This window comes from Athene cunicularia (assembly GCF_003259725.1).
Source record: "Athene cunicularia isolate RWA chromosome 4 unlocalized genomic scaffold, athCun1 chr4_part1, whole genome shotgun sequence".
Classification (NCBI taxonomy): Eukaryota; Metazoa; Chordata; class Aves; order Strigiformes; family Strigidae; genus Athene; species Athene cunicularia.
The window spans coordinates 10,058,674-10,085,816 of NW_020799098.1; the positions used below are offsets into that span (position 1 = coordinate 10,058,674).

At 40.4% G+C, this 27,143-nt stretch overlaps 2 protein-coding genes across 3 annotated transcripts; both read right to left on the reverse strand.

Moving 5' to 3' along the window:
• Positions 1–955: 955 nt before the first annotated feature.
• On the reverse strand, positions 956–2,502 carry LOC113479167 (G2/M phase-specific E3 ubiquitin-protein ligase-like). The gene is given in 6 exon segments (XM_026846913.1): positions 956–1,030; positions 1,139–1,301; positions 1,384–1,508; positions 1,858–1,918; positions 2,005–2,057; positions 2,179–2,502. Coding segments are annotated over 6 exon segments (801 nt in total).
• Positions 2,503–2,846: 344 nt separating this feature from the next.
• LOC113479297 (C-C motif chemokine 3-like) lies at positions 2,847–3,843 on the reverse strand. 2 transcript variants are annotated; one of them, XM_026847090.1, is made up of 3 exons: positions 3,714–3,843; positions 3,340–3,442; positions 2,847–3,158 (listed from the first exon to the last, which is right to left on the reverse strand). In XM_026847090.1, the coding sequence occupies exons 1-3, from the start codon at positions 3,784–3,786 to the stop codon at positions 3,065–3,067; spliced, it is 270 nt and encodes an 89-aa protein (XP_026702891.1). In that variant the 5' UTR covers positions 3,787–3,843; the 3' UTR covers positions 2,847–3,064. The 2 variants fall into 2 exon arrangements, with proteins under 2 accessions (XP_026702891.1, XP_026702890.1); XM_026847089.1 differs by having other exon boundaries at positions 3,678–3,843.
• Between the last annotated feature and the right edge of the window lie 23,300 nt (positions 3,844–27,143).

The following is a 27,143-nucleotide window of genomic DNA, read 5'->3' on the forward strand; positions in this document are numbered from 1 at the left end:
AGTCTGCCCCAGATGGAAAGTGATGTGTTAGATGTTTCCCAGGGTGCCTTTCCCTTCCCTCTGGGATGCCACAGATATCTCTCTATAGTAACTTGCACTGTACAAGTTGTAGGACTTTTCCACCATCCCACTCTTAGCCAAACTAAATTATAGCAAAGAACAGCACCATTGCATATTTTTATTCCATCCATGTAAGAATGTCAAGGTGAAGTATGAAAGTTTGTTTTTATGACCCTCAGTCATCTCTGTAATGAAGGATTTTCTTAATATCTGAGCCTTGGTAAAATTACCACCAAACCCATCACCTCTTTCCAACCACAACCCTCATCCCATGTATGAAAGAACAGTTCTACAGGCAGTGGGCTAACCTTTCTACCTTTCATTTGTCCTCATTCTAGCTGTGCCAATAGCAGCACTCAGGTGAATCAAATCTGTATCGAAGTTTTAGGAGAATTGCTTGCTCTTCCCGTTTCTTCTGTATGTCTCATTATCCTATAACAAACACACTTCAACCTTTTGTTCTCCAAATTCTAGCCCAAATCTTAATTTTAATATCCAGTTCACTGGGAGACATACCTCTCCCAGAGTATTTCTACATATTTGTCTCACTGCATTTCATTTTTCAAAGCCCGGTTTGAGCAGTAATAAACTGACCTACCTAACTCTTTATTTGGAGAAAAGTTCTCAGTCTTCAAACCCTAATCCTAATTGTCCTCCCAATTGGAATATAACCCAAGACGGTTTTATCTATTAAAACAAAAACCATAATGTTTCCAGCTAACTCCCTCATTTTACTTGTCTGAGCAGCCTGCAGGAAATATTCTTTAGGACTTTACTTCCAGAAATGTAAACATAACCATAACAATAACACTATACAGGAACAGACTGTAGTTGTATTTTGCAAAAATACCACCCCCCCCCCAAACAATCTAATTTCTCTTCTAAGCCATGTTTCTCACTCTACTTCTCCAAAGTCAACATTTAAGAGTGGGCAGCAGAAGCCGTGGAGGGCAGAGCACAGTGCCTGGCCCTGGGGCACAGCTGGCATCAGTGGTGGGGGTTTCCCCTTCGCTCTCCCAGAGCTGGGTGTTGGGGTGACGACAGGGGTGATTCAGGGGCCGGGCGCAGTGCTGCCTGCCTGGATGCAGCGGCAGTGGAACCAGGTGCTGGCGCGGGTGGGACAGACAAGGATGTTGTAGCGGGGCTGCCCTGCCAGGGCCTCCTGGCAGGTGGGGCAGGGGGACAGGTCCTGCTGTATTGCTCGCACCTGCTGTACCCATCCGTGCTTCCAACAGATGGTCCTGTGGGATGGAGGTGAGAGCTTAGCCCCAGCCCTCTTCTGCCCTGGCGCTGGCTCCAGCCCTGAAGGGTGGCTGCACTCACTTGAACTCCCCAAAAAACTGGGAGATGCAGCATCGCTTGCTGCCACAGGGGAAGTGAATGTTTTGGAAGCATCACCAGCCCTGGCAGGTGACTGAGGTGCCTCACAGCCGGCAGGTGCAGCACTTCTGGGGATGGCAGAGAGGCAGCTGATGTCAGTGCCGCATGCCCCTGGGGAGCCTGGTTAGCCCTCGCCCAGCACAGCCCCATGACATTTCGGAGGGCTGCCTGGCCAGTGACACTGGACCACTCATGGAGTCATGTACCCTCTCAGATCTCCAAATTCTGCAAAAATGGGCCTTTTTGAATGCATGAGGATTTGTTGAGTTACTTGCAGATGGCTGCCAAAGAAACCTCGAAGGGTGTTTCTGGCCTGTGCAGAGACGGCCACAGGACATGGGGACTATGGTGGGAACACATGTCCCCATGGCCTCTCCTTCCATGCCACCCACTTCAGCTCTGTCTGGTGTTGGGGACGAGGAAGCTGTAGAAACCCTCCTTATTGGCCCCTCTCTGTCTCACCCCACTGGTGTGGTAGTGCAAGAGGGGAAAAGAGAGTGTGTGCTGGGGGCTGTTGGAGGTGTGGTGCTGGGAACTGGGGGTGTCAGGCCCCAAGGACTCAACAGGAAGTTCTCGTGGATGCAGAGCATCTTGTGCTGATACAACTGCCCAGTGACCTTGGGCCACAGTCAGCCTGCCAGCACAGCCAGCACAGTGCCAGGGGACGGAGGCATCATCACCCTCATCGCTGTGCCCATGGGGGTAGTGCTGGGAGCAAAATAGGGGAGAGGCCAGAACACTTTCCCACGGTGTGGGGGCCTCTGCTTGACCAGGCATGCACTGGCCAAAATCTCCTCTGGCAGGTGCCTGGGGGCTTGTTCTGTGCTCACCTTCCTCCTCGGGGACCTGACGCTTCATTCTGAGTGAGGGTAGCGCACAGGAGGGTCCTGCCAGCTCCTCCAGCAGTGCTGTGGGACAGGGCGGGAGGAGCTGCGGCACCCTGCAGTGCCCAGACCTCAGCTCCATCACCACAAGAGGCTGTAGTGAAGGAGATGGCTGGGCGTGGGGATGTTGGTTTGGTTGAAGACTATCTTGATCCTCCAGTGTTTGAGACAAACACATCACTGAGCTGGTGGTGGATGCCCAGCGGGGCTGCCCGGTTCAGGAGCTCCGTGGCTCAGCTCCACACATGCTGTGTGAGGAGGGCCCTGCGAAATGGGCCACCTCTTGGTGAGATGCCAGCGTCACTCCACAGGGCTGTCTGAGTCATGCTGGATCTGAGCCCAGGCTGAGGAGGTGGAAGCACTACAGGAACTGCCATGGGGCCAGGCCTCCCTGCCCAGGGGGAGGTAGTGAAACTAGGGTGCAGTGAGGGCCAGCGGGTCCCTGTGTGTCCCTTCTCTAGTGTCAAGGCTCCACCAGGGACTTCAAAGACACCCAATGGGCTTGACAATCCAGACAATTTCTTTAAGCATCAAAAATTCTGACTTCTCATTAACAGGCATGTTGATACCTTTTAAATCATTTTTATATTTTCACTTTCTTAGCAAGCAAAATTTAGTTTAACAAATCTGTGTCAATTAGAATAAATTTTCCCATTGAAGAAGGATGCAGCTCAAGCACTTTGTTGTGTGTCTGGTGCTGAGGGCCGGGCCCACTGCACTGGGATGGCAGCAGGGAAGGGTCAGTTCTTCAGGGCCTGGAAATGCTTCAGATGTGCCTGGACCCAGTGTGCCTTGGGGTCTGCGCACAGCTGGATCCCCTTCTTGGTGACCAGACTGCCGGGAGAAAACCAGTGTTAAGGTGCTCAGCTGGGGCAGCGAAGTGCCTGCGGTGTCTCGCTGGCAGAACTCCAGGTGTCCCCAGCCATGCCCCCTTCCCCCTCCCAGCCACTCTCAGCCACTCTTGGGGCATTCCTGGGCTGTTACACCCAGAGCCCCGGCAGTGTTGGGCACTCACACCACTCCTGGCAGGGAGCACGTGTTGCTGGTCATGTAGGCGGAGGAGATATTAGCACGCGGAATGCTGCGGGACACATACTTGACGCAGCAGGAGGTGGCCACTGTGGGACCAGAGAGAGAGCCCCAGTGAGACCCCACACTGCGGCAGAGGCTCTGCCTGGGGCTCCCAGGGGATTCACCATCAACTGTGCTGTAGTCCCCAGGGACATCCCCTGGAAGCCTCCATCGCCAAGGCCTTCCCACCCCTGGTGATGACCACCCGCTCCCAGCCCTTCCCATGGACACGAGGGTCCCATCAATGGGGTCGGGGTTTTCTCCCAGGGAGGGACAGCAAACCTGGCTTCTTGGAAGACACAGCAGTGCTGGACTCACCAAGAGGGTTGTGAGCCGAGGAGCAGATGGCCATGACGAGCAGAATGGCCAGGGTGGCTGCAGGGACCTTCATGGTGCTGTGGGAGCTGAGGGAACCACCAGTGGGGCTGGAGCTGGCGTGACTGCAGGGCTCTCCTCTGCACAATGCTCAGTCCCTGCTGCTGCTGCTCTCCTTTTATCCCATGGCTGCTGGGTGGGCACAGGGTTTCAAGGAAAGAGAATGGATGCATCATACCAGGGAAATTATGTAAGGGTTGCCCAGTTTTGCTGAGCTAGAGAAGGCAAGGAAACCACAGAACGGGAAGTGCTGGCCATGGGGCTGCAGCTTTGGATTCGTTTTGGGGAAAGAGACTGGCTAGAGCCCAAACAGTTGCGACACCAACCCTACTGGTGCTGCAGTGATCCCACCAGCCAAAAGCCAGGCTGGGGCATGAAGGTCCATAGCCAGAGCCCTGAGAAAAGGAAGAAAAAGGAGGAAGGAGCAGGTTTTGCAGTTTTCTTTCTGAGTATGCGCTGATAGGGGCATTTGGGAATTACCTTCTGGGGTTGCAGATGCTGCCCTTTTTCAGTCACGCTACAGTCTCTTTGACGTTTATCTGCAAGGCTGCAATGAGCTGATCTCAATGGTTGCCAGAGGAATCCTCTCTTCCCTCCAGCTCCTACTCTTATTGCCCTATCTACTCCATGACACTGGTGTATTTGCTTTTTTGGGGGTATGCCAGGTGAGAGAGCCTAAATGGCATGAAGTTATCCTGCTTGGAAAGAAGTGGGCAAGCAGTAATTGCAACACCGTGACTGTCGAGAGGCTGCAGACCGCAGCCAAAACTAAAATCCTTAGACAGAGAGGTGTCAATCCTCTACTCACCCTGGGGATGGAGAGGATGGCAAGCCAGTCCGCACCTTGAGACCACTGCTCCAGCCGTGGAGCAGGGCAACAGAGTCCAGTCATAGAGTCCTAGAATCCTAGAATGGTTGGAGTTGGAAGGGACCTTAAAGATGATCTAGTTCCAACCCCCCTGCCATGGGCAGGGACACCTTCCACTGGCCCAGGTTGCTCAAAGCCCCGTCCAACCTGGCCTTGAGCACTGCCAGGGAGGGGACAGCCACAGCTTCTCTGGGCAACATGTGCCAGGGCCTCACCACCCTCACAGTGAAGAATTTCTTGCTTATGTCTAATCTACCCTTTTTCAGTTTAAACCTCTCCTTTTTTTTCTGTAGGCCCCCTTTAAGTACTTGAAGACTGCTATATGGTCTCTTCAAAGCCTACTCCAGGCTGAACAACCCCAATTCTCTCAGCCTGTCCTCACAGGGGAGGTGCTCCAGCCTCCTGATCATCTTCTTGGCCTCTTCTGGACCTGCTGCAACAGGTCCATGTCCTTCTTGTACTGGTGCCCCCAGCGCTGCAGGTGGGGTTTCACAAGAGGAGAGTAGGAGGGGAGAATCCTCTCCCTCGACCTGCTGGCCACACTTCTCTTGATGCAGCCCAGGGTACCATTGCAATACCAGTTGCAATTCAGTTTGTAGGTGAAAATGCTGAAAAACAATTCTATCTGCAGAATTCCATCACACCTTTTTTTATTTTTTATTTTTTTTAGGTATTCAGCATCCATTAATTGAGGTTCATAAAGTTTTAATTTCCTCCTTTGCTCCTAGTCCAACCCTGAATTACTGATTTATACTTTAATCAGGTTTTAATATAATTATTAGCTCTTTTAATCACTCCTTCCATCTCTGTTTCTGAGGGTTAGAAGATCCATGAGTAATGGGAGTTCTGCTTTCCCAGTTCTCTTTGTTCCTACTTCTGTCCTTAAACTTAGCCCCAGCTGTAGCCTTAAATACAAACTAAGCATATCCATTATCCCTCCTCACTGATCTTTAGTTTTGCAGATATGCATAATCCACCGGTGAAATGAAATTAGAGATGTTTAATTTCCCAAAGTATAGTATATTCTATAAGTCCTAACTTATATTATGACAAACCTGAACCTATTTGAAAAGATACTCCATTAGTATATTTGATGGTCATGCTCCACTCTGCTGCTGTGGTCTGAGTAACTTGAATTCTGCTGACTTTCTGCCTGCTTCTCTATATTCAAAAGCGTGCAAAGGTCTTACAGATATTTAACAGAATCTTAAACATATTCTTGGGACCACTATAAAGACCAAAAAATGAAAATAACTGCTAGTATCTGCAGATCCTGATTTTATGCTTGGTTTTGTAAGTCTGCAGTATCCCAACAATATATCCAAATCATAAACTCATATTTTCCTAAATGTTTAACTAGACAAGAGCAAAAGCTGAAGCCTGAGGTAAGTGACCCATAACTCTTCCAAAATTAATTACTTTAGTATAATATAACCTTGTCTCTGCTGAGAACATCCAACAGCATACTGGACAACAAATCATGTCCCGCTACTCCTCTTTAACCTAACACTAATTGTAAACCACCACTAACAGTCTCCTTAAACGCTCCCTATCTTGCCTGTCCTGGTAAAAAGTACATGTACACGCATCTTTCAGTTCTAATTTAAATACATTTAGGACATTTTATGTATGGGAGGCAAATAATTTTGAAACTACATTATCTGGGTTTTTTTTGTTTGTCTGTAGGCTACTTTTTAGTTAAAATAGAAGCTACTCTTTGACCGACCTTTTATCTTCATTGAGATAATATAATTAATAGATCCTTTGTGTTTATCTAACAAACTATAAAAGCAATAATAATTGAGTCTTGGCAATAATATTTATGTATATTTATAGTCCCTTTAGAAAGATGCACTACAAAACCCAATTAAAGTTTTGAGGATGACAAGCAATTAAGAATCCTAAATTTCTTGGTTGAGATTAGTTATCAGGAACCTATTATATCTGTGCTATAACTATGCTTTTCCTCATTTAGAAGAAGATTAATCCAGATCCCAGCACTGTTTAGTGCTTTAGTAAATTAACCACATCATAGCACATATCTTGGACAGATACTCAATCAAAGAATACCTTCCTTCCCTGTCTATTTGGAAGAGAAGCAATGATATAATCCCTTTCTGAAGAATGAAGCAAGAAAGAAAAACAAGATCAGGTACTACCTTATTCAGAAGTTCCCCCAGTTACAGATTTCCGTACAGTTCTGCTCTCATCTGTGAAATTTAGCATTTTCTACTTTCTAGGAAGAGTTTTTTCTTTCTTTTTAGCAGACAGCTTTATATCTATAACAACCTCACAACTTTGTGATTATTAAATATTACAGAATAAAAATAGAAGAATATATAAACGTTTCTCCAAATACGTCAAGGTTTGCCTGTAGCTTCATCTGAGATACCACAGTACTTGAGCATACTAACATCAGTCCTAGTACATTGCCTATTTCTGTTTTGGTGGGAACCACTCTAGATTTCACCCTCCTGAACATCTTGACTTTTTCCCTTGGTTCTGTGTGTTAAATAACAGAGTTCAGCCAAGGTTGATCTAAGATAACTGGAGATCCTCCATCCACAAGTTCAAATCAGCTGTCTTGTTCTGCAAGAGACTATACAGACTCCCTAATGACAAGATTCAGTCCCAAAGAAGTGTGAGAACTGTGAAGAACAGGCAAAGCTGGCTTGAAGACATCTGTCTGTTCCATTTTAATGGTGATGTCAAACCAAAGCTTCCTGGGGTACATAGCACAGCAGTTAGCTACAGCCTGATCTTGTGAAGAGGCACAAATGTACCTTAACACTATATATAATTTTACTGGCTCTACTTGCGTCTACGGGATTTTATTCTGCATTGTCTTGATAGTTCAATATTTTTTTGGTCTTATAAAGATCCAGGTCCATGCTGGTAAAGCACTTTTAGGTTAATGTCAGGAATTGATAGCGCAGGAACCTTCCAAATCAAGATGGCTTTGGAGATGCCTGATTGTTGCTTCGTTGGTGACACCTTCTCTGTGTCTGGTGTCTGCCTCTCAGTATGGTTTTGTAAACAATGGAGTGATCCTATTTCTTTTACTTTCTTTTAGTAACAAAAGAGAAAGCATAATTCTGGATAAGCATAATTCTGGATCTTATATGTTCATTTTCAGATAGATACATTGTACCTTATACTCTATTTCACCTTAAATTAAAGAACATTTATCCAGGTGTGCTTTAGATTTTCCAGGACAAACCAGACAGAGATATGTATCTGGATTGGTACTGAGCTGAAATCTCTCATCAAAGACACAATCCTCTTTGTCAAGGGGTTAAACCTTTTTCGTTACTGTGTGCTTTCTGTAAATCTCAGACTAATCAGAGTCAGCTTTTAGACATCAATTTTGTCTACTTCACCAGGGCTAACAGGACCTGGATTCCTCTGATACTCCCTTAAGGAGTCTGCAATAGCTCACTGTGATGGAAAGTCAGTTGTCTTAAAAATACTTTGCGCACATTCCTCAAACGGCCCAGAGACACTGTTGTAAACCTCCCTTCTCTGTGCAAACTCCATTTTCAGCTCAGAGAAGCAGTCTTCATCACAGCATCTGTCTTCGTGATTCTCTGCGTGGGTAACTCTCAGTTCCCTGTCCAATCAAACCCAGATAATGTGTCCTTTTCCAGCACTAGGAGTTTTAGGTCTGCTTTGTTCCAAGTCTGAATAATTGGAAAACTACTCTGTTGTAGTGTGGATGAAACTGGTTTTGTGGTTTTTTTTTTTTTGTTTTGGTTTTTTTTTTTTTTTAATATAATTTAGTCCATTTAATTGAGCTATGGAACTGTCTTCTTTTTCTGAAATAGCTTCTGTATTTTTCTTGGATTTAATTCTGTGCATTCAAGCAGAAAGTTAAACAACGTCAAACTGAAGAAAGTGAATCACATAATATGCTGAAAAGATGAACTGGGGAAATATTTGCTATTACATTAAATTCTTACCTATGTCCTTAATGTGAATTACTGGAATGTCAAAGAGAACTAACCACCTTGGAATTTATTTTTAAATATGTATTCTCATAAAGTGGATCCTTTCTTCTATGCACTCAATTTTAGTGAAAGAAAAAAAGCAAGTGTTGGTATAATATTATTGCAAAACATGTCTAGGTAATTCCTGTAAATGGTAACAGCTTTCTATTCTGTTGTCATTATCTTAATGACATTACTGCCTTAACTAAACTGTTTAGGACTGATGCTAAAGGTAAGTGTATGAAAATCAGCTTATGAATCCTGCCCTTCTAGAAATGGTTTTTGTGGCTGATTAAAGTGAACCTTGACTTGTTCTGGGAAGAAACAAAGTACTCACTGGCATTCCTGGCTGTTTGTTTTAGGGCTCCTGACTACAGCTCTAGATGACTTCTGGCTGCTGTGGTGAATCCAGCTTTCCTTTTTATCCAGTTTCCAGCACATGTTTTAATAGGCTCTTTCTTTCTTCATAAGTGTGGAGTGGATAATAAGGATTTTGTAGGTGGAATCTTGACTTGTTGCAATGAGGGAGTTTAGGTACTGAATAAGCTCAAGATCTGAAATGAGAGGTGGTTTCTCAAGCACTCAGAATCCCAGAAACCATCTTTGTTTTATAATCCTGGTACCATGTCATTTCTCGCATACCAGCATGGACTTTACTGTCGTGAGACTACTTGCATTTTTATTAAGTAAATAAGTAATTTTAAAATAGAATTTGGCCTCTAAATTATTAGTATAAAATGAATGATGAATGTAAAATAAACAAATGAATTGCTAACAGGTATCTCACCTGCCAGTGAAATGCAGCTCCTCCCTGAGATGAAACCCATCAGTGAAACACATGGTTGGGTCTAGATCAAAAAAAAATGCAAGAGCAGTTTAGTGAAACAGAACATGAAATAACAAAAAGGATTCTGAAAAATGCCAAGTGCCATGTCCTTGAATACCATATATTTAAGTACTCTATTTTTCTCTCATAAAACTATTGCAAGTAATGTAACTCTCTTCCTCCTGAATGATCCTATATGGAATTCAGCAGTGCCATGTAGAAACAAACCTGACAGACCTGCTCCATTTCATCAGTTTTCTGTCAGAGTAACTGTGTCCTTTTTTTGTCAGGAATTTAGTTAAGGACTCCTTAAAAGTATTGTTGCAGTTTAACTTGATCCCTGTTTCTCCCACAGAAATGTAGTACAGCAATCCTGATGGCTTCTAGACTGCTGATTGTCACTGTGAGATGTGACAATGGGACGTCTACAGTATTGAGCAAGGATACGTGTGTGTTCATAATTGGCTGTGCTGCCACCTTAAATCATTTCTGCCTCTTGTTTCTCTGACTCTTTTGCTGCTTGTTCTCATTCCATCCAACTTTGACTATGTCATTCCTTGTTTACCTACCTTCATGAGCTTCCTTAATTTTTTCCTTTAGTTTTTACATCAAATCTTTCTAGGTATACCTGCATAATACATGACTGCATCCATTTGTTTTCCTCCTACTCCTCCATTGCATATATAGCTTTCAGACTTTACCAAGCAATACCTATACCTTTCAAAACTTATTTGAACTTATGGCACTCTTTTCCTAGATGTGCAAGGAAGATTTGTATGTCACAGTTCTGCATTATTCAGATGTGGCTTAGTTGTTTTGTTTTTGGGTTTTTTTGGGTTTTTTTTTTTTTTTATATCTGTTGAGACATACAGAAAACATTTTCTGGCATATTTTTCAAAATATTTTTCAGGTTACTCTTACATGGGGGATTGAATTTTTGGTGACCAGCTTTCAGAGGTGGCTCGGCATTTTAGAATATTACAGGCTCTGGCATGAACACTCAGTATAAAAGAAATAGTTTTCATTCTTATTACTGATCCTGAAGTTTCAGCTGTTTAAGCAGAAGAAGCGTTGTGGGAGCTGTAGAAAACTGAGCCAAATAAACAGATGGGATCTTCTAGTCCAGCTGAAAGAACTACTCTTCCTGTGGAGGGTTCAAAGAGAGGATTTCAGAGCTAGAAAAAATCTGCATCAGCTGCTATGTCTGAGATCTTAGTGCTTCTCAGTGGGCGTCACAGAAATTCCACAAGGAGGGAGAGACCACAGTTGTGTTAGAAGGACTTCACCAGCCAAACACTGATTTCAGGGTGTTTTGTTTTCCTTATTGGCTATGAGGTGTTCAGATGTAAAAATTCTGAATAGCAGTGGCTGAACATCTGTTCAGGAGGAATGAACCCAAAAGGACAATGATTGTAGAGGGAGATGAGGTCATGCCAATCTCAAGAGTGAGAGTAATTCTTGTCGTTTTGTTAGCTTGTAGTGTTATGACAGCCTGAAAAATAACTTACGAGCCAGAAGACTTGCTCCTACCCTAAAATACACACTATCCAAATAGAGACATGCTGTGAAGAGGGAGTGCAGGTAGTGTTATAAAACAGAGCAAGAAGTACTGAGCATACAAATATAAGAAAAATGGTGAGTGTGAGCTATGGGAAGGATAATGAAATTACTTTCTTTGCTATAGTCTGGTTCAGAAAGCAAGAAGAGAGGCAGACAAACCTGCATTAGCTGGTGACATCCTGCTGTTATTTCAGCAGTTGTTTCAGTTGTATTGTGTTGCTTCTGCAAGTTGGGCTATCAACAATAGAAATCAGTGTAATTGTCAGGAAAATTATTTTCTGGAGAAGAGTGGTTAAATGAAAAGAATGGATCTGGATAGTGTTAAATGTAGCATAACTAATATCAAGCACTACAGATGACAAATCCACCAGCCAAAAATATAAATAAATGGAAATCTAAATGTGAGCCACTTAATAATTTCTATTTGTTTTTCCTAGATAGCATCCAAACTAAAAACTGATCAGGAAAGATGGAAAAATAGAGTGAACAATCAAAAATCTGCTGCACTTGGGAGGAGCAAGATCCAATAGTGGCTATTTGCTGCCAAAGGCTTAAGGAAGAAGGTATATTAAAGGAAATGAAGGATGTCTTCGGGGTTCCCAGAAGAAATCTGAATGTCCATCTATCTTCCTCTGTGCTAAAGGAGATGTTACTGAATGATGTGGCCAGTGAACATCCTTGCTGTAATATAGCAATGGAGCTTGAACTGGAAAAATGCTGTTATTTTTATACCTTCATTCAAAAGACACTGGTCATCTGCCCAATGAGACCAAATGCTAGGAAGCCTGATTTCTCTAGTATTGTCTTAACTGGCACCTACCTATAAACATTGCACAGAATTAATGAACAAATGAGCAGTGTTCACTGTGACCTTGTTGATAAAACCTTTTTAAAAATTCTCCTTCCTTCCAGGCTGCAGTTCTGTATGTTTGGTCTGAACAAAATGTTCTTGGAAGGGAAGCATAGGTAAAAATCCTTTTCAGGTATTTCCAAGAGAATGAGAGTTATTCCTTATCCTGCCCTCCCTCTCTACATACCCAGCTGGGGGTATGTAGTCCTCATTTTCCATCACATTCTACAGACCCTTCTGGAACCTAATGCTAAGCAGATACTGTTTCTCTTGAGGTGACCATTAAAATTCATTGATCAGAAATAAATATTGAGCAGCAAGGAAAATTTGCAGTCAATACTTATCTGAAAGAAAAGTTGATTTTATTTTAGTCAGAACAAAATTATGTGATGGGCTGTGTGTGCATTAAGTGCATTCCAATGCATTGCAAAACTGTGGCTATGGCTGAGCAAGTTAGTTGTGGCCCAGGATTCCTATTCATCCTCTGTTCTGGGCTGTATGTTTTCCAGAAACAACTTAAAATGCTTCTGAGTATTTTGAGCACAGATGTATTCCTTAACTTTCTCTGGATTATTTGCGAGTGGGTTCTTCAACTTGGATGGAGAACACAAAAATCTTGGTGTAGGAAATTGTGAACCATATATATAAATTGAAGTCAGACTTGATTAAAGCCACACATGTTGTCTTGCAGTTGATTCTGACCAATTAAAGTTCATAGGGGACTTCCTCCCTATCACCACACCCTAAAGATAACATAAACCAGTTCTAGAAAATGGATCTTTACCCCATATTTTTAATTAGAGTTAGTGGTAAGATTTGACTCTTCTTCTTTTGCTGTATCAGTGATGTTGATCCCATGGGATTATTTCTGTTCTATGCCTCAAAAGAGCCATGAATAGAGACATGCATAGTCACGGTTAAAAGTTTAAAATTCCATCACCATAATTACTTTTAATACTCTGCTTAAATTTGTTGCAGCATTGATGGTGTCTGTCAGAAAAAGACCCTCTGAGAGAAGGAAAAGGTAAGTCATTCTTGCACTGCATAGCTGGCAATCATAAAAGAAAGATCGAGGTGCTAATCCTTATTTTTCCAGCCTTGACAGCTAGACAGAAAAGCTGAGTCATATTAACTGACTATTGGCAGGTAAAATAGATCAGGTCAAGCACTTTCCATGGAATATGTCAAGTGCAATTAATTGTCACAGAAACTGTAACTCGATTTTCAACAGCACTTTGACATAATGGTGAAGAATTTAGACTGCTTTAAGCTGCATTCATCCTGTCATTTATAAATCCTTTATTGCAACAGTTTTCTCTCAGGTGTTTGGCTGATCCAATATTTAAGAAGTTTTTATTATCTCCATGTTTTTTACCCATGAAAAAGCTGTAATTGTGTTGGTTAAGCTATACTGTCTGTCTAAATTATGGGGATTTCGGAGAGTACTTTGTGCATTCAAGAGTGGGATGATCTCTTCTGCTTCGCACATCAATTCTGTAGCCTGGGGGACCTTGGGTTTGCTATGGGGAGCTTCCTGTCAAGTCCCTGACCTTCATTGCAGTCTCTGTTATTGCTGTGTGTTGTGAACTCATTACTAAGAGTGACTAAGTCACTAAGGACCTGATCCAAAAGACATTTAAGTCTGAGAGATTCTGTTTACCTACATGAGTTTTGGGTAAGGTCTGGAAGGCCCATGCCTGTTCCCAATGAAGGGAGAGACGATTGTCTCTTACTCTGAAAATAGGCAGGATATGGTTCTAATTTTGGATTAATAAAAAAGCAGTAAATCCAAGGTAGACGGTGCTCAGAAAGAAATACTGTCACTACTAAACATCACCATTGAAGATGAATGCAGATAATCATGATTTCTGCTGTGAACAGCATCATAAGGAGAAATGTAAGGAGCCAGAGAGACTGGCATCATGTCTACTGCTAACACTTTCTGTTCAGTTACTACACCACAACATGCCAAACCCAGCTTTGGATCTAGGTTTTGGAGGGGTATGGAGATGTCTCTCCCTGTTCTGAGTTCCATCTGAGGTTGTGTATGAGAAACAAATAAATAAATAAAGAGGAGCCCTCGTAAGATTCGTTTCTTCAGAATCGTGTTTGGCCACAGGAGGGCAATACTGTTCTATAATAAATTTGACATGCTTTATTCACTGAAAATTGGTTTGCACACAGGTACCTGAGAGGGGAATGGGATTGATCATGTTTAACAGTCATCAAAGTCGTATTGATCAGAAAGTGGATTTACGCCTTTAGCTATGTTTGCAGGTGTTGACCAGCTAGTCCTCCCAACACTGCTGTTAATATCACCCTCCTTCTCAGAAGAGAAATTGCAGCACAAACAGAGCTGTGATGAGACCTAAGGAACTGCTGCTTCTTCGTCTGTGGTTTAGATTGGTACTGGTTTGTACCCCCCCTTCCTTCCACACTCTGAATTAGAGGCCAGAAGCCAAGCGGTAGCACAAGCGATACGATAGTGAGTATGGTGGCCCCTCATGGTGCTGGTGGAGGGTTCTTTGTCCCTTGTCCTGCATCTGTTTCAAACTGAAGTAAGGAGAGTTTTAACTGAAAATGGTGAGTCTGAGTGTGTGACTCTCACTAATACTGGTAAGGAGTATATAGTTGGGAAGGGTGGGTCTTATTTTTCTTTTGTTCCTTAAGAAAGTTTCTGTGTTTTCCCCAGTGGCAGAGGACATATTCTTCTTTACTAGGACCCAGGCACAGGATAAGGACTCTTTTGACTTACTCGGTTATTGATTCATGCCTTCATTCTTAGATTAATTTTTCCTATAAACCCTCCAGGCTTATTAGAAGATTCTCCAGAGAAGCAATGTTGTAGGTCTTAAATCTCCAAAGCAGATGAGAGACTCGAGTGCCTTCTCTGGCTCTTAAGATGAATAAAAGATACCATTTCTGGGTTTTATGAAAGAAAACGGAAACTTCACTGTGTTCTCTATGAAGATTAATCTGCTAGGAGTGCTTTGAGACTAGTGGATTTAACCTTTAAAGGGAAGGAAATACTTGGTCTACACAGACTGAGAGTTTAGTGCGAGAATGGTGTTTGGCACAGTTAGAAATGTGAGGACATTTGAGTACTTAATACATCTCTTAACATGCTTCAAGTTCTTAAACATTAATATGAAAGTAATTTGTGGAGTCTGGGTATCTCCTGAGTTTGGAGACAGCTGAACTTCCCAAACTAATAGAACAGGAAGCTTTCTAAGGGCCAGCTTTCTCATCTGTGTTCTTAATATGCCAGGAATATGCCAAGAAAAGTTGAAATCATATTGAAAGTTAGAAAGACATATTTATGAAGGATGGATTGCAAGCTTCCAAGATAACTTTTTAGGTCAACTGGAAATGAAAATGTTTCAGAGAATGGAGCTGCTGCCTTTTTAGCTTCTATTTCTGAATAAAGGCTCAAAGATGTCCCCTTCTGAAAGACAGTTCTTCTGAGTGGTGTTTTTCAGTCTGTGGTTTGCATGTTACTTCTGATAGACCTGCAAAGGCTTGAGATGGGCCTGCAAATGCTGAGACCCTTGTCTTTACCTTCTCTTTAGAAGTTGCTCTACTTCCACTGAATAAGGGAAGAAAGGACATTCATGTCAGGTATGTCTTTAAATGTCAATTTATTTATTTTATGCTTTACCGTTAAAGCGTGCTTTCAGTTTCATAATCCGGAACATGGTCTTTTGTTTTGCAAGAATAAGATTTATCACTTTTATTTTTAAACTTGTCTAAGGGGAACTGAAACAAATCTGACAGTTTCAAGGTGCTTGCATTGACAAGGAGGTAAGCAACCCAAGGAACATGGGTCCTTTGCTGTGCTTGTAACCCAAGCTGGCAGTTATCACCTTCCAAACTACCAGAGTCATTTTGGGACCTGGTATCCTCAAGTGCTCAGAAAAGGAGAGGAATTCCTTCTGGTGAGTGACAAACAAGTCTCTTTGGCAAAGAGCAGGCAGTGATGATACAAACCATGATGTGATGAAGTTTTCCTGGCTGAGAAAGTTTTTTTGGAGGGGAAATCTACATTTTACAATTAGACACTTAGGGAAAACTTCTTTTATTTCATTTTACACATCATTTATTTTATTTTACACATCATTTAATTTGTATGTATAGTGAAGATAAAACAAAAACTGGAGCCAGTCACCCAAGTCTGTTGTGCACTTTTTAATGTACTTAGGTAAATCCCTTTCTCACTTTACTCTGTAGTCACTTTTTTTCTACTAGAATAACTACATTAAAAATGCCATACTTGTCTTTGGTATCTTATCCTTAAATATCGAAGAATCAGATTCACGCTTTTTTGAGTCTTTGAGTGTCAATCTTCTCACACTTAAAACATGTAAAAATGGTCATGTTAAAGATGATTCTAATGTTACTTCTTCCTGAAATTTTTTTCTACCCTCTGCCACACATGTAGTGTATTACTAGATAGATCTGCACATATTTTCTGTCACAAGAAGTTGCTCAGCAGAAGTCACAAGCAGTCAGATTCAACTGAATGTCAGAGAAATGGCCCTTATAATGAAGTCTGCCTCATGAAGAAGGCATGATAAACTTACTTTGTGACCTTTAGGACAAATCAGCCAAAACAATAAACCCCACACAAAATAATGCCCTTCATGGGGATGAAGAAGGTGGCCAAGCATTAGTAGAATTTTTCTGTTTTACTATAATTTTTTTCTTCTTTTTAAGTAATTCACAAAGATTATTACTTCAAATACTTATTTCTGTCCCACTTCTGAATGTTAGTAGGCAAACCCAACTTTAAAAATTATTTTTATTATTTCTCTTTTATATAATCAACCTATTTTTCTGACTAATTGTGGAAATGTTTGCTGTTTCTTTATTCACTGATTTAGAGGCTAAATAGACCATTAGGATTGGCTCATCTGACCTCTTGTACAAGCCAGACCAGAGGATTGAACTCCATAATCCCAGTATAAATTCTTCTTTCTGAGATGGGAAATGTGGCTTTCAGAAAGATGCTACATTTTGTTTCAACAGTTCCAATGACAACTCACTATATTATCTGGTAAATCCTTAAAATGCATAATTACCTTCACTTAAAAATTGCATCGTCTGTCTAGCCTGGATGTAATTTGCATCAACTGGCTGCTATGGGATCTGGATATGTCCGGTTAGTTGCTCATGAGAGAGTACCTGAGCAGAACAGGAGAGCATACATAACTTGTTGCACCTGGATCCCGATGCCTTTAGCAGTCTACCTGAACTAGCCACAAATATTTTTGGTCCCAGCTTGGAAAAACCACACCTAACTATCTACACTAAGGTTTTGAAGGTCTGTGTTTTGAAGGTCGGTGGGACAGAAGAAATAGCATTAATAAAGTCTAACTTTAGCCAAAAGAATCCAAGTGTCCCTCTGTCAGCAGTGAAAATAGAATGGTACTTCCAAGCACTCAAGTTAGAATATTAAAGTTAAGGCTTCTGATTTCCCAGGGCCCTGGAAGACCCTCTATAAATATCCCATAGGATCTACATTGTACACTTCTTCTCTAGAGGTTTAATTTTGTTCCCTCTTTCTTTAGTAGCTCTTTGACTACATGTGGGGAACTGTGTGGAGGAAATGTACTTCCAAAGAGAATGGATTGGCTTTCACTGAAGAATCTGTCAATAAAGACAAAATTATTTAAACCTGAATTAAGGGTAGTTTTCTTGCCTCTGCCAGATTTATTGTGGTAGGTGATTGTTTAGTCTTGTAGGTGAGAGAATAGTTGTTTTGATATAGGCCGAGGACATTTAAATAATATCTGTAATAATGTCTGTAATAATCAATTACATAAACTAAAATATAACCTCAGTCTGGAGAGACGCTGTGTAACCTTTTTTAAGGGTATTGTTTTTAGTGAATAATTTTATCTTTTTTAACAGTTTTTTTTGTCATGTTTGGTTTTGTTCTATGCTTTCATCTTATCTGGTGATGAAAAAGCACATTGTGTGTGTGGGACTGTTCCTGAGCTCTAGAAACATGATAGTGCTTTGTCACTTTTCACTTACACAAGCCAATCTGGAGAAAAATATTATTCCTAAACCTTTTGGCACATGAATTATAGATTTTTATTGTTACAGAGAGGGTACTTCAGTCAGTCAGCTATTCAACACAATGCATCAATTTAAGAGTCCTGAGGGGTTTTCAACAACATGGCCAGCATGTACTGGAGGGGCATGATTTTTCTTTTTCTTTCAGCCTTCCCAGAACTGCTATTTTACAGTAAAAAACTTCTCATGTCTTCTATTCAGTCTTTAACAGGATGCTTATTAAAGCTCATGTAGTAGCTAAAAGTTCCTGAGAAGTGATGCCTTTGGCTATCTGATGTATTGCTCCTAATTCAGTTCTCCTTTTGGCTCATGCACAGAACTATACTGGCTGACAACTGCTGTCAACACAGGCAGACAAAGAGAACCCCTGTAATTTGAAGTAGAGGAGAATTGGGCTGATGGTAAAATCTTCTTGGCTGATTTATGCCTCTTCAGGGATATCATGAGAGTCTTAGAATAAGAGATGCTTCAGAGTAGAATTAAAGAGAAATAAATAGAATTGACCATTTGAATTGGCATCGTAGAAATTAAAATATGTATGTTCTGTTGCCGGTTCTGTCACTGCCATGCTCTTTACCTTTAGCAAGGCCTTTCATCGTTTTTCTCTTGCCTACAGTTGTCAGCTTAAAAGGTGAGCCTTTTGGGATTGGAGCCCTGGCATATTACGCGATTTGGTCAGGCCCACTTTGCTTTTGTGGCTTCTATTTAAAAAATGGTAACAGGAAGCTCCAAGGCTGTAAAGACACACAACTCTGTACTCTTTTGCAATTGTTTTTCAGGTGTTATTGTCATCACAATATGTAGCTAACAGATTCAACATCGCATTAAAGGCTTTTCCTTAGCGATATACCACAGAAAGGGGTTCTTATTTCTATTTGTTAGTTAGTTATTCCAGGAAGAAAAAAAAAAAAAAAAGCTGCTTAAGTTTTTAAACCTATTATGCAGTATGCCAAAAGGTCAAGTTGCTGTTCTTTTTAAATACAATTTAATTGAAAATGGACAGTAGCCTGGATCTTCTTCAGGCGTAATGAGGCAGGCTATTGATATGCACCATGTGTCCCTGATTAAAATCAGAAGGCTAGGAATGTTCAGCCAATTAGGCAATTTGTGAGACACTGGCCCAATTAGTTTGGGACCATGGAGAAGCAGGTACACAGAAAGATACTTTGTGTGTTCCCTGTAAACAAAAAAAGAAATCACAAGGTGCTGAATGATGTCCAGGCTAATATAGCCAATTAATTAGCTGAACTCTCTTGTTGCACTTTATTTGTTCCCTAGAAAGATTTGTCTGTAGTCGGAATTTACAATGTAGTTCAATGTAACAGTGGGGAGACAGAGTATTTTTGCCATGAAGTGAAATAACTGTTCAGCTGACATTAGGATTTTGCAAAGAACAGTTTCAGAACACAGACTAAAAATGAAGACCCAAAGACATTGGTGAAGTCCCTTGTATGAGATTATCAGTAAAATCCACTTACTTATAGCTGTGCTATGATATAGGCAAGAAATTCCTATTCGTGCTCTCAGCTTTCTGGCTGTGCTGCATATGGTGTATCTGCAGACAGAGAGAAGTTACTTATTTTAGCTTACTGAAAATAAGTAAAAGGCTCAAAGTTAGGTCTTCACCAGAACATAATATAAATATGTATTTCACAAATTAATCATCCTGCAGGATTTCCAGGAACATTAAGGATTTGCTCTGTGGAGACAAGCAAAAGGTTGAGAAGTGTAAGGGTTGTGTATGTAGGGAAAACACAAAGTCCTGTTAGCACAAACAGTTTCGGAAGGGGTCTGCGTCATCTCCAGTGGTCATGTTTGGCTTTAATGACACCTGAGTTACTGCTTAAAGATATTAACAAAAAGACCAGAAACCAAGAGTGTAGTTTAACACCTGGGAAAATCCTCTAATTTTATATTGCATATGTAGTGGTTTCTGAACGCTTATTTTACAAATCCATCTAAGAGCAGGTGTCATTGCCTAATTCTCTAGTTAAAAGAATGACTTACTTAAAGAAGTACAGATGTGGTTTTCATGGTAAATGGACTTTGGATCACCTTAAGCAAGAAACATTCACTGTGGAACATGTTTACAGCCACAGACAAATCACTCCATATATTCCAAGTTCCAGTTTTATCTTTCTGGTTTATCCGAAATTACAACTTGTACAGACCCTTATGAACTACAGAGACACATCTAGTGGAGTACTATTATTTTTCAAAAATATGCCCGATCATGAATCTACCCAAAGTACAGAAAAATCTCTCAGCAGGTTTGAAACATCAGAATTATCTTTTTTAATAGATGCATTTTATTAGAGAAAAAGGAAATGTTTAATTAGCTCTAGTCTAGGAGACACACACGGGATATTAATTAGATTTGCCAAATTTGTTAGAGCTGCAGTTGTTTCTAAACAGAAAAAATATTGACACTGTCAAGGAAAGATGGGTTATCTAGCGATTCAGTCTCCCCCATGAAAAAGAAACACCACATCGCAGAGGCTTTAACTGAAAAGTAAACCTTCACATAGTTTGCTTAGCTGGTGCTAGAAAACGTGCTTCACAGCTCCCGAATGTTTGGAAAACAGGTTGATTTAATCATGGACTCAAGGGCTTTATTCACATAAGCAAGGGTATTAAAGTCCAGCTACTTTGTTGTGGGCTAAATGTTAATCTTAAAGTGACTGGTACTGAGGTGCCTAAGAGATAGTAGTCAATTACTGAAGGTGATGAAGGGTTTTTGGCAGCCTGGTGCCTATTCATTGCATTTGTGCTGAACAAGGAAGCAACTTGAACAAAAGAATAACAGCTATGAATCCTTCAGTGAATGTGTCAAGTTAGAATTATAGAGTTCTTTCGCCTGCCAAAAAATTTTTAGTGGGAAGTGTGATTTCTATAACAAATGCACCTGCACAGTGGAGTCTGACAATTCCAATCAGGTATTTACATTGCTAGTAGGGGCAGCAGATATAGGAACGTTTACCTATGTCCCACTCTTGTCCCAGCAAAGTCAGCTGGAGTCATTGCTTGTCTGTGCGGAGGATTGTGTGGCTTTACTGCAGCAGACTGCTCTGTGCTGGGAAGGGTACTTTAAGCTGTAGCACATGTGAAAAGGCAGTTCATGAGGAGAGAAGAAGCTCTCACTTTGTAAGAGCTGTCCTGACCCGAGTATGGGGCATAACAATCAATTCCTCTTGTCGCACTTCCACTGTATTTAAAATAATGAAGTGCTTACTAGACCGTGGCAAATAAGTGTGAGAATGATTTTACAGCCTAGTAGCTATGGTGTTTCCCTGAGAGAGGTCAGTGCTAGACTCCAATCACCGAGTGCCTAGTAAAAAATACTGGGAACGTGTGCTGGGTGTCTCGTTTTTCCAACAGAATTCTAAACTATTCCTTGAAAAGCATAGATTTAATAAGAAGGTCTGATGAAGCCCTTATTTTCTAAAGAAATTGTGAGCTGTGTGTTAGAAGTGTCTTCATAGAGGAGTGGGGAAGGAAGACAAATTAGGTGAGTACTCTGACAGTCAAACTAGTGAGTTAAACAAGATTGCATCCTTCTCTAGCCCAGTTTTGATATTTGACTGGTTTTATTTGACAATATCAACCATACTGTAAGTGAGACGGGAAGGGGACTGTGCTACATTGTGAGTTCAATGGGGCTAAGAGCTGGGATAGGTACTTACCTTCATGTGTCCATCAGGACGTAGGCAATCTTGGCCATTTTAAGCATCCTCAGGATTAGATGGAAGTTGAGCAGCAGTTTTGAGGGGCCAAATTTTGCAGGATGACATCTCAGCCTTTTTATAGATGCAATCCCAAAGCAAACATAAGCAATGGCAGTATTTCGTCTCACCTACCTGTAGTAGTGCTGGTGATGGGACCTTAAACACTCTTCTTAAGTATTCCACAGTGTGTTAATCTTATTTTTGACCATGCCATTATTATGAACCTGCATTTTCTCTTAGTTCATGTCCCTGTATTATACTGATTTATACAGTCTAAATCAGCCTTTCTAAATAGATTCTTCCTCAGACCTCTGCCCTAGTCTTTGCAACAGGCAAGAAACACTCACTGATTCTTAAAGTGACTAGATATGCTTTTCCAGACCACCATCATCACCAATATGTTATTTAGTTTTCTTGCCCCAGAAGGGGATGTGTCATAACTATATTAGCTTTACATGGACATTCTTTCAAGATCCAGCAGGTGTAAGGTAGAAAAGATGATGCTTGTTCCAGGAAAGCAAAATGTTAAATTGCAGGTTATAAAAACAATATAGACTATATTAAACAACACAAATCCTCATGATCTATTCCTCTATCTTCCACACAGAATTCTAAAAACTTGTAAAAATATGTCTTAGTTGGTAAGCTACAGGAATTCTCCACTGTGTAATTTGCCAGTTGTATCCCATCTCTGGGTAAGCACCTCGCAAAATAGACTCATGAGGTTTTCTGGTTCCCTCTAAATGCAACTGTGGCATTTAAGAATGAGTTAAGAAGACTCCCCTTACTAAAATGCCACCTGGTAATCCCAGTCTCTGATTTGGGTAGTCACTTGTACTGTAACTTTGAAGGCCTTTTGGATGCTTAGAATGTATTCAGCTATTAACTTTGCTTGTATTTTTTGTATTTTCTGGGCTGTATAAGCTGGAACTGACCCTCCCCATCTACCCTTTTCACTTCCAAATTAAGATGTGCATGAATCTGTGTCTTTAACTGGTTCTTCCATATTCAGATATCAGAACACACTTCTCAAAAGCCTCTTTTGTAGCTTTGCAGCACTAACAAATTAAACATAATTAAAAATCAATCCCACAGCATCATATAATTTACAGTACCTGTGAGGTTCTTATACAAACACTGTAAATCAGCAATGTAAATAATTAGATTAGTTAACAGGAAATTTAGGCAGCCTCCTCCCTTTCCTTCCATGTTTTGTTTCCACTGCCGTGAAAAGATTGTGGGAAGAAAAGAAGAGCAACCACTATCAATGGTTAGGAGAAAGAAGCATGCAAAGCAGATAAACACACAAAATACAAATAGACACAGCAGCGAATATGTTGATATATGATGCACATTGTTCAATCTGCTGTTACTGTTTCCTTAGAGGGCACTAAAACATTGAAATGCTTCTTCCAAGTGAGGATCAAATAATAAATTCCTAAATGTATCTCACAGCCATCAGCTTCACAAGCTATCCATTTAAACAGGAATAGGCACCAGGACTCACCCGTTGGTGGCAAATTTGCATGGCATACACTGAATCCACAGAAAATCTTGTGGTTTTACGTACTTACCGTATATTTTGCAACATGAATGATGTTTCTCCAGGACTGGAGTCTTGGGTCCTTTGATAGCAAGTGCTACATGAAGCTTTTCCTACAGCTGGAGAATTTATGAGGTCTATCTGCCTTGCACATTTTCTGTTGAGATCATGGTTCATACGTTAAGAAACTGGTCTCCTTCTGGCCACCTATTTTTTGTGACGACAGTAAAAGCATAATCATCAGTGAAATGTCAACTCTTCTTTCATCTTCAACACAAAAATGACCAACAGTGCCACAGTTTATTAGGGAAGACACTCAAATGATATCACATTGGTCTTATTTCCAAAGGAAATCGGTTGAAAAATAGACATAAAGTGTGATTAAGAATGTCAAAGTTACAATTTCCTGTTACAAAACTAGATAAAAACAGTAATCAATGTGTGTGTATGAAGCTCTGTTACTGGTTCACAGCATAAAATTACTAAATTATAGCAATAATAATTACTAGAGTACTAAAAACTGGTTTTACTTCTACAAGTATATATCAAGTACATATTCTGATTCGTTTCAAACTCTCAATTTCCTTTTATATTGTCGGCAGCTCGGAAAATTTTGGAAATTTTTGTCGTTGTCCATCAAATCTTAGTCTGTGGAATTAAATTTGTATCTTGTCTGAAATCTATATTTTGCTTATTTTCTCAAGCTCATGCTATTCTTCACATCTGATGTACTCATGTATTATGTCTAAATTTTGTGTCACCAGGAAACTTCATTGGCATACTCTTCTTTTGATTGATGTCATTTATGAAAACATTAGAGTTCCAAGACTGATTCTTCAAAAATTCCAAAAAGTAAAATCTTGTCATCCCTGTCAACACTTAGGCTTTCTCTAATTCCTTACTTAGATTTTTTGCCACAATTTCTAAGTCTCAGTTTTAAGACAGTATTATGAGCTTTGCAACTTATTCAGCGCTTTACTGAGAAATTAGATCTATTTTATTGTGAAATTCTTGGGTCTTAGCTCTCAACCACAGATCATCTGTATTCTTTAAAAGATACCTGCCACTTACCAAGTGCTTTATACTTTACCTAGGTTGTAGTCATAAACTGAAAAAATGTGCCTGTGGTTATTTACTGAAGCTAAAATGTTATTCGAAGGAAAAACTGCAGCTTTCTCTTCTAGAAACTGTAAGTTCATTATGCCAGATAATCATGTGTTTAGGGTTACGATAACAGATGCATAGTGTCTATGAGTCACCCATATTTTTTTATGTCAGATCCAAAATTATAGCTCTCTTGATAATTTGTACTCCAGAGTCTTGCTTCCAGAGGAAAAAGGTGAAGGAACAGCATCTGAAAATTAAATACCACGTGGAGAATATGACAATTCATGTTCCTGTCTTGGAATTAGAGTTTAATTACAAAGAACCCTTCAACCTAAATTGCAATTGCAGATTTTACAGCCACATTTGATGCTTCATGTCTTACAAGTAGTTTCATAGAATGATTCACATCAGTTTATACTCAGCTTGATAAAAATATTTCTCTAAGAAAGGGCTTCAGCTGAGGTGATGGGCAATGTTTTTGAAATCCCCAGGGCTTCACTAGTTTGAAATTGTTTCTCCTCCAGTTTTCAGATATGATATTGTCCCACAGCTGTGCAAACCTGATAGCAGGAGTCTGCTTTTTACTTTTCTTTGTCAAACCCAGTTGGAAAAATCTGAAACTGTAGTTTTAGTGAACTGTCATAGCACACGGTGCAGGTTATCTAGTAAAGCAGATCACAAAATATGCACACTCTGTCCATAAGAAACTTGCGTGATCCTTCTTTGGACAAAATGGGAGTGGGGTATACCAATAATTATATTGCACTGATACCAGTCTTACCCTACATTAGTATCATATAGTTTTAGGTTTTTGTGATGGGGAAGTTAGTTAGGAAACATGACTGAGTTTTAACTACTTGGCCAGCTGGAACTGTTTCAGCTCTGGATTTGAGGTCTTAACTCTAATTGGCTACAGCTGAAAGTTCTCTTCTTTTCTAAAAGCCAAGCTCCTTTCTGTAGAATAAAGAAAATAATCTAAGCCAGAGGAGGCTAGCGAACAGGAGAGAAAGCATAAGCAGGCTCAGATAGAATTAAAAATAAAAAGCAAGCATAGTGATTGTAGTGGCTAGGTTTCATGTAGCAGTTAAAATATAGATGAATCCAGTTTTTTTAGCCTCAGATACAAAGGAAAAGAAAATTTTTGCTTACATGTATTACAAAATGAATTGTAATTAATCTCACTGAATTAATTTAAGGATCCTTCTTTCTGAAATTAAGGGAGAGAAATCCAGGCCTAAATGTTTTGTTGTTTGCACTGCACTCTTGATTTTGTATGAATGTGTACTTGTATAACAACATTGATGGAGAGCTATCCTGGTTACATGAAGGGCATTGTATTCCTGTCAAACTCATTATACACTGATATTAGTAAAATATGAACCAAGCCTAACCTTTGTCTTTTCCTCATCTTCAAAACTGGCCTAATAGTTAATTCTTTTCATAGGGGTTGATGAGTCATAAATAACTCATGGGTACTTATGTAACACTTATGGATGCTGACAAAGACAACATAAAAGAAGTTTAGTCCCTGAGCAAGTGTTTAAATTTCCTCTGTTGTTTAACAGTCTCAAAACTTTTTATAAATATTATCAGTTGAATGCTCAGAACATGGGGGATTTTAGCCTGTTTGTCTGACGACTATTCCGAGACAGCTCATGTGCTCAGCATTTTGTCTCATTCTCTCTGAGCCGGGACGACACTGAAATATCCCAGGTGCCAGCTCAGTGCTGCCCATCACATGGTGCTTGCTTCACACACCTTCAGAGCAGGTGTGCTTTGTGGTCCACCTGGTCAATTTTCAAAATTAATTCATGTTTGCTTGGTCTCTTCTTTCAGTAGACATCTCCAAAAGGATTAGTATCATCAAGGTCACCCTAAAGGACTCCAAGCTGATGAGCAAAAACATAGTATGATTTGTAGGCTCCAACTTTAAGATTGCTTTAATAGCTTCAAGCTGATCACATCTTTTTGCAACTACTTGTTTTTTACCAGTACACAACAAACCTAAGCACTGTCCTATTTCTTCTCCCACCTGTTTATGTGAATGCCTCTTTACAGCAATCATCCTTTACACAAAAGCAACACATTTCACTGCACTTACTTCAAAGTGAATGCTGCTAGAGAAAACATACCAGTAGGAATACTTAGATTTTGATAGGAAATGCTGGAATAAGGAGTTTGACTTAAACCCATCAAACAATTCTGTTTTTGAGTAATTACTTTTTTTTTTTTTAAATTTCCTTGCAGACTATTTGTTCAGTTTACATCAGAGCAGGCTATTTATTAGTAAGCAGCATTACGTCAGAGTGGTCATCATACAAAAGTGATTGTTCTGCCACAGAATTTTGAGAATACCTTTCAAAGATTTGAAGGGTGGCAGTAGCAGCAATTTTGAGAGAAGAAGGGTGGTTTCTTAATCAGACAGCTAATCCAACCGAAAGCTCCCTTCTGTCTAGGTAAGTGACCTGCCTGAATTTGTTGGGGAGGACCAGAAGATGTACTGATATAGTGAAATTGTGTAGGGAAGATTCCTTCAAGAAGGAAGAAATGCCATAAAGACAGCTTTTAGAATGCTATATTGACTTTTTAAAGAGGATTCAACTGTGTTGAAACGGAGATATGTGAATGTATTGCTTTTCCTCTGATGTTTCAAAAATACATTTTTCCACCTCTTAACTGGAACAAACCTGCAATCATTTTTCCTCTTCTCAGGTCTATGTCTCTGTCAGCTGTTCTTTAAAAGGGCTATTTGGCAGGTGTATGAAAACAGCACATATAAAAAAAATCTTAAAGGTTTCAAGATAGTGTCAGATAGGTATGTAAGTTACTG

What these genes read in the sequence shown, in the direction of transcription:
- LOC113479297 (XM_026847089.1), bottom strand. Translation starts at nt 3,786, where the DNA reads ATGAAGGTCCCTGCAGCCACCCTGGCCATTCTGCTCGTCATGGCCATC. An exon ending in TGTGTCTTCCAAGAAGCCAG is followed by an intron (nt 3,443 to 3,677) that starts GTTTGCTGTCCC and finishes CTGGTCCCACAG; the next exon opens with TGGCCACCTCCTGCTGCGTC. An exon ending in TGCTCCCTGCCAGGAGTGGT is followed by an intron (nt 3,159 to 3,339) that starts GTGAGTGCCCAA and finishes TTCTCCCGGCAG; the next exon opens with TCTGGTCACCAAGAAGGGGA.